General features: G+C 39.6%; 1 protein-coding gene across 1 annotated transcript; it reads left to right on the top strand.

The window, feature by feature from the left end:
- Positions 1-420: 420 nt before the first annotated feature.
- On the top strand, positions 421-7,368 carry LOC134633104 (G-protein coupled receptor 26-like). Its single transcript, XM_063481960.1, has 3 exons — positions 421-1,487; positions 2,104-2,217; positions 4,268-7,368. The coding sequence occupies exons 1-3, from the start codon at positions 820-822 to the stop codon at positions 4,494-4,496; spliced, it is 1,011 nt and encodes a 336-aa protein (XP_063338030.1). The 5' UTR covers positions 421-819; the 3' UTR covers positions 4,497-7,368.
- The last annotated feature ends 220 nt before the right edge of the window (positions 7,369-7,588 follow it).

Below are 7,588 nucleotides of genomic sequence, written 5' to 3'. Positions count from 1 at the left end.
TTTTATTAATGAGTTTGACAGGTTTAAGGATTTTAGGTGATTTGGTGAAAAGTCAGATTCGTGCCTCTTAATTGTGTACCTTATATGCTCTTTAGTGTAGTATTTATATTCTTCTTTCACCTTGATTATGCTGTCTATCTTGTATTTATTGTCAAGATAATTCCAAGTCTCCTTTTACAAAAGTCCTGAAGGAGAGTTTAAAATGGGGAAAAAAGCCGTTTTATGGCTTTTGCGAGTTTAACATTTACAATAGTCCAAAATAATATATTTTTTCTATTTTTGAAAAACAAAAAAAACAAAAACAAAACAAGCACGCTTATTTTGACCACATCTGTCATTTCCCGTTAAATGAGCTTAATAATTTCTCATTTTAGCTGTAACTAATGCTCTTTTTTTTTTCCACTTTTACCCAGAAGAGGAGAGAGGAGAGAGATCAAGTAGCCCACACACTGTGCAGTGTGTGCGGAGGGGTGATGCCTCGGGAGCGCATCACAGGACACAAAACCCCACTGCAAGACGCAGTGCCAGAAGAGAGCAGCTTTGGCAAGAGAGCTTGTTTTCTGTAGATTAGAGTGGGGAGAAAGAAGGAAGTTAGTCCGTTAACTAACAAACATAGGTTTTTATCATGTCGGAATCCTCCTGAATATCTTTGCCGAAGAGGAAACAATGTAGTTGAAAGAAAAGGGAATTTCCACCGGTGAAGAGATCCGGGGATGCATGGACACAGTTATGGGTGATTAGTGTAATTTTGCAGCTGCAAAATAAAGACTGGATATGCGCAGAAAAACTGGGGAGAAGTGAGTTTCGGGTGTCCACAGGATGGACACTGCGGAGGTAATTCTCTCGGTGCTGGTGGTTGTGATTATTATAGTGTCGCTGCTGTCCAACGTCCTGGTGCTGATTTGCTTTTTGTATAACCCGGAGATCCGCAAGCAAGTCCCCGGTCTGTTCAACCTCAACCTCACCTTCTGCAACTTGTTGCTGACCGTCTCCAACATGCCGCTCACTTTGGTAGGACTTGTCAGTAAAGCTCAGCCGGGGGGAGATAGCTTCTGCCAGATCGTGGGCTTCTTGGAGACTTTCCTGTCCACGAACTCGATGCTGAGCATGGCAGCTCTGAGCATCGACAGGTGGATCGCGGTAGTGTTCCCCCTGAGGTACCACTCCAAAATGCGCCACAAAGACGCGGCTTTTGTGCTCGGGTACACGTGGGCGCACTCCATGTTCTTCTCCACGGTGGCCGCCTGTCTCTCCTGGGTTGGATACCACCGGCTTTACGCATCCTGCACCCTGTCCAACCCCAGAGCGAGCAGTCGGACACAGTTTGTCGTCTTCACCATCTTTTTCCACTCTTTCACCTTTCTTCTGTCTTTCATAGTATTATGTGTCACATACCTCAAAGTACTTAAAGTAGCAAGGTTTCACTGTAAGAGGATCGACGTTATTACAATGCAAACTTTGGTGCTTCTAGTGGATATACATCCCAGGTGAGCGACTTTAAGTTATCAATCCTGCAACTATAACGTTATATGGTATAGCAATCTGGTACCTTTATATTTGTAAAGCTTGAAAAGTGTAGAAGAAAGGGTTTAGCCTCTTTTATTATCCTATCTAAAACAGCGAATCTCACATATGAATTGAGTCCTCGCTCAAAATCTAATATAACTGAAATGTCATCTGGGGTGATTGCTTTATTCTGTCTCCGTGCAGAATAACTCCCATGGAAATACTATACAATCTCTGAGTGTGTGTGTGTGTGTGTATGTGGTTGAATAGCCTACTGCAGATTATAAATCCTGTTATTACTCACACAGATGACCTCTATTTCATAAAAGAAATCTCCAAAGCAATGTGTCACCATGGCATCACAGCTGTGGTGCACTCAGGTATCACACTATGTAATACAGGCACAGAGAAAATGATTAAACTGGAATTCTTAAAAGGGAGATCCCCACTTTGAGCCTTTAAGTTGACCCAGTTGATTTACCTGAACTCACCCTATACTGGATCTCCGCATGCTTTACCCCTACATGACACCCACTCCCTGTTGTCTCATATTAACCCACTTTGTGGGCATCCCTCTTTATGTGTCTGTGCTTGTAGTGTTCGTCAGCGTTGTCTGGAGGAGCAGAAGAGGCGACGACAGAGAGCAACGAGGAAGATCAGCACCTTTATCGGCACCTTCATGCTCTGCTTCGCTCCCTATGTGATCACGAGGTGAGTAGTAGAGAGACTGGGTGACCAGAGGGAATCCATGCTGGACCACCATGCAGAGTATGCAACCCTTGGATACCTCCTTGCACTCCAGTCACAGATACCCATATCCCTCCCCTCCTGCTTCCTTTCTCTCTCCCCTCTGCTTCCTCCTCACACTGGCCAGAGCTGGAAGATGAGATTGGCTGACCTTGTGATAAGTAATATGCCTCTGCTCTGCTGTTGCTGCTGCTGCATTAGCACTTTTTCTCTTCAAGTTCGCGGGGTGCATATCAGTTTGTCAGGTAGAATCCACTCACATCAATCACTAAACAAAGACAGGATACCAAATAAGGCCTGTAGTGAGTGAGACACATAAGTCATCGGCTTGCTGTCATGTGAGACATTTACTTTAATACAGTCAGACCCACAAGCATTTGGACAATGAGAACCCACCACCACAACAGAATTTAAATCAAACAATCAAGATTGTTGTGATTGAAGTGCAAAATTTCATCTTTATATTAAGAGATTTGACAAAAGAACCTGCTGTAAAGGGGTTGCTGTAAAATCTACAGCAACTAGATGGCAGCTGGATGCCAGTAACTTACTGTAAATAAAACTCACAGTAGAAAAAAATAGAAGTAGACGTGATCTGAGTTAAATGCAGTAGGCTTTGGCAGTAACCTGTTCTTCTATGTGCACAACAAGTGCTCCTAATGTATTGTGTTTTCAGTGGTTAACAAAGCTGAGCTGCAAAAGTAGGTATGACCCCAAATTACTTTCTCATATCGCCTAAGCCATAAGTTCTGGAGAATTTCCTTTCTCCTGAAAAAGCAGTTTTGCCCTCCTAACAATTTAACTGTAAATATAATTACAGTAGTCTATGTAATGTTACATCATGAGATAATATGTGCTGAAAGCTCTTGTGCTAACTGTGTATGTGTGTACGATAAACAAAGATTTTGAAAAATGGACTCTGCTTAAAATTGCTTTAGACCACTGCCTACCATTTCCCTAACATCTTTACTTCTACATAATGGGATGAAACCTACTAGCTGCATCTTCAACCAGTTTCCAAGAGGTTCAGTTTGGGGTATTCATTTCATGTTAAATTTTCTGATTTCCCATGATCCTCTGCTTCATGGAGTTCTAGTTTCTTCTGTGTTAACTCATGTGAGAAAACACCTTTGCATTTGTGTGGTGCTGTGACCAACGTACACTCTTTGGTTCTGTGAAGTGTGTGTGAACAGATGACAGGGATGGCTAGTAGCCCATGTAAGGCCTGTGGTAATACGCTGACAGAGCTCTATTTTGGATGGCCTAATCATACAGAGTGCAAGTGTAGACAATCAGCGGTTTTATACAGCTTTATGATGGTTTAATAACTTACACTTCACACAAATTTGTCTAAAAGCAAAAACAAGTTGGGAATGCCATGAACTGCTTTGGGATGCAGACCTCACAAGACTGTAAAGCTTATTAAGAGCTGCATTAAATTAAATATTTATGTTATATTATACAGTAATGAGTTGGTGGGGTTTTTTTTTTTTTTTTTTTTTTTTTTTTACCAGACTGGAAGAATTCACTGTCTGACATTTTCTGTTCAGTCTTCAGTCTAATGTGGTTGTCAGTTACACTCAAACTTTGTTCCCAGACACTCATTACTGCTTATCTGTTTTACTCTTCTTTTGTCTTTTCTGGCTTTAAATACTGCTGACTGCAAATTTGAAATGAAATCTAATATAGCCCCACACTGTAAATCCACATTCATGAGAGAAAGGCGGGGAAATCTTGTACTGTCATTTGACAGCTACCTACATTTTATCTTGTGGGTGGATGAGAAAAATAACTTTATACAAATATGTGTTTAATGGGATCCCTGTATTTATACAGAAGCAGAACATTTTTGTAAGTAACTCCCTGCTTACTACGGGGGAAAATAGAACACTGTGTTGCAAATGTATTTCTGTTTCTGCACAATAAGCTTAAGGCATGCATGTCTTTTCCAGCATGTTAACTTGCCTTTCTACCACGCTCTCTCTCACCACCCTCTGTTTATGCTTCCCTGCAGGATCGTGGAGTTATTTCCAGCGGTGCCTATCAACCCTCACTGGGGAATTGTCTCCAAGTGCTTAGCTTACAGCAAGGCAGCTTGCGACCCATTTGTGTACTCCCTCCTCCGACACCAGTACAAGAAGACATGCACTGACATCATCAACAAGCTGCTGAAGCGCAGCTCCTTGAACGCGTCCGGACACCGGCACGAGAGCCAGGTGAACAGCATACCCACCGTGGAGTGACCGGCATTGCCCCGATGGGAAGGTTAACCCGACAACTGTCAGGGAAATAAGAACCTAGTTTACTGTCGATGAAGAAGTGGAATATATTTTGGTAGTTCATGTCCATGTCTGCTTGAATTTGGTCTACACAAAAAGGAAAGAAAACAGAACAGACAAGGTCAACTCCCTGTACAGGAATACCACTGCGCTTTCATACCGAGTGCTCAGAACAGCAAATCAGTGCAGTGAACTTGCTGTGAGGACAATAAAGAGCAGCAGATTCCATGTCCACCTGGAGAGACAGATGTGCTTACCCAGGATGAATGGCCACCTAAAAGTTTTATTATTTTAGGGTAGCTTTCAGTCAGATATGAGATACAGTTTATTATATACAGATTTTGCAGTGTGTCTTTTTGTTTTGACATTACTGACATTGACAATTTATCTTAAAAGGGGGGAGGGGGGCTGTATGTCTGTTTTAGTCTGTGCAAAGTGTTTGCAGTAATTTATACATTAATTCTGTATGTAGCACTGAAGACTAGTCTAACCAAAACTTGACAAAGTAGAAGAACAAGTTCCCAAATTGTATTGCAGATGAAAACATACAGCAGACTGTGCACACTGCGGCTCAGGTATAGCCCAGTCCGAATTAAGCAAATTCTTTGGGTATTTTTATTTTTCAGTACATCATCTGGCTGTATTAGTACCACTGGATGTAAATATATATTTTTTTATGTGTATTGGCATTGTTTATGCTTTAGCACCCATTTTAAGGACTTACTGATCTGTCCAAGAAGAGTTTTAGCAGAAAGAAAAAACCTTCAAACTGACTTCCTTTGCTGTCATGACTGACATGTGGCCCTCAGGTTGTTAAGTCAAGTGAAGCATGATCAACTGTACTTGCCTGGGTTTGTACTCACAGTCACAAGTGACCCGTAGAGACTGCTCGATGCTTTTTCACACATACAGGAAGGAAAATGCACGGGACATGTCTTTTGGCAAAAAGATGAGATGATTTAATAGAGATGACAGACACAGACATGAGAAAATATTATAGCAAAGCACGTCTGGATGCAGAAATAATCAGTTTGAATGGGTAAAGTAAAAAAAAAGAAAAATCTCTGAACAGCTAAGGCCAACTAAATGTGCAATGGTAATAGTTGAGAGCACTTTTACCACATAATATTATTAAAATCAGTCTGAATTACTGAATATGCTCAAAACAAGGTAAGATAATCCTAGCTAAGCTAAGCTAGGATTAATAACTTGGACCGCAAAACTAAATGATCCTAGTCTGTGATTCCTATTAGTATTTTTTTTCTTCCTAGATAACCTGCAGCAGCAGGTTTGCCAACTACTTTGCCAGGAAGTCAGCTACAGGTAAGAGCTAGTAGTGATAATAGATAAGTGGGCAGCTAAGCTACTAACACAGATCTTAGATATTGATACTAATGCAAGGACTAATGGAAGGACTCAATTGTATTTATAAATATAGCATATTGTTGTCTTTGCTGATAAAAAGGTTTTTCTTTTAAATAATCACCCGAAAGCAGTAGAAGGCAGATAAAAATCATCCAGTGCCACTTATATTTGTATAAAGCTTTGGCAAATGGTGGTGAAAGGCACCAAATAGAAATGATTATGACCTTATAAACTTCATTTAATGGAGACGTGCAACAAACAAGTCTCTAACAACACCAGGCTACCAGTTGGACCCTAACTCTAACCCACCTATCCCACTAACCCTACACAGTCCAGCTGGAATGGAATGAAGCCAGATAAAATGTTATTCAAAATAAACTACTGATACTACAAAAGTTATTTCATTTTTTTTCTTGGTAAAGAGATAAAAATAATAGTTTTATTTTGTTGGTTTGGTCCATTAAATCTAAACAAACATCCAAAGATAGTGAATTTGATTTTATAGAAGACTTTTATAGAAGACTATAGAAAACCAGTTATATCTACTTGTTTACAGCACTTTTTAATTTTTTATTTTTTTGTCATATGAAAACAAAATGCATCAAACTGTACATCTGACAGTGAGATAGGGAGTGAAAATTCAGTGCCAAAATTACTGACGATGCCCAGTGAGCCAAATATAAGGAGATGTAATTAATTTTCTAAAAGCAGAACAGGAAACAAAAGAAGTGAAGATTATTTTATGTAGGGTGTAAGCATTCATGATTTTACAAAGGAGAAACAGTTGTCTTGACTATATCATGCATTGTACGACGCTCCAAGACAGCTGATGCCTTAAATTCTATAATATGTTAGTTTTAAGTTTTTCAGACATATAGACAACTATATTACTGGAATCAATAATTGCCTTATTCGCTTCTGTTCATCAATGTTACTCCAAATCTGCTTCCTTTTTGTTATCCTCTAATTCTGATTTCTTGAAGTTCTCACTTGCCCACATTAAATGTTTCTCATAAATGATGACTAAAATGAAACATAAAAGGATACATGTCGACATATTTAGATGAAAGGCAATGTGAAAAGTATTTTTGAATCTTTTGATATATGTAAATGTAATTTATTGAGACAATTTATCGTATGTCTGAGTTTTACAGAATGTGCTGCTACAAATGCAAATGAAATTTAACCTGTCGTGGATCGGTGGCAATGAGTGGAGTGTAATATACCTCATTTTGTTTATCAGTGACTGACCTGACTGCCTAAAGTGTTCTGTTATGTACCTCCTGATTTATCAAACCGTGGCTCGATGCTGCTGCTGCTGCTAAAGATGGCTAAGATGACAAACTCATGATGTTGGCGGTGATGGGATGAATGCTTTTTCCATAATATTTTTTTTTAATGGAGATTGTAATTGTTATGTTGGTAAAAATGACAAAGATGACTGTTTTAGATTTTAACCATGATGATTAAACCGATGACAACTGTTGTTGATGCGACAACAAAGAAACACTTACTCTCACACTCACACCATCGTAACACAGCTCACACTTGCACATATAACTTTAGTTCTATTTGACATAATGGATAAGATGAATCCATAAGAGGTCTTCATGAAGCTTCTCAGCCTCTCGTAATGGAGTCTTTGTGTCTTTGTTCACAGACATAAACACTAGTGCATCTTAAAAAAATTG

Source organism: Pelmatolapia mariae, linkage group LG8, assembly GCF_036321145.2.
Source record: "Pelmatolapia mariae isolate MD_Pm_ZW linkage group LG8, Pm_UMD_F_2, whole genome shotgun sequence".
In the NCBI taxonomy this organism is placed as follows: Eukaryota; Metazoa; Chordata; class Actinopteri; order Cichliformes; family Cichlidae; genus Pelmatolapia; species Pelmatolapia mariae.
The sequence above is the reverse complement of the archived record's forward strand: the minus strand, read 5'-3'. Positions and strand labels throughout refer to the sequence as shown.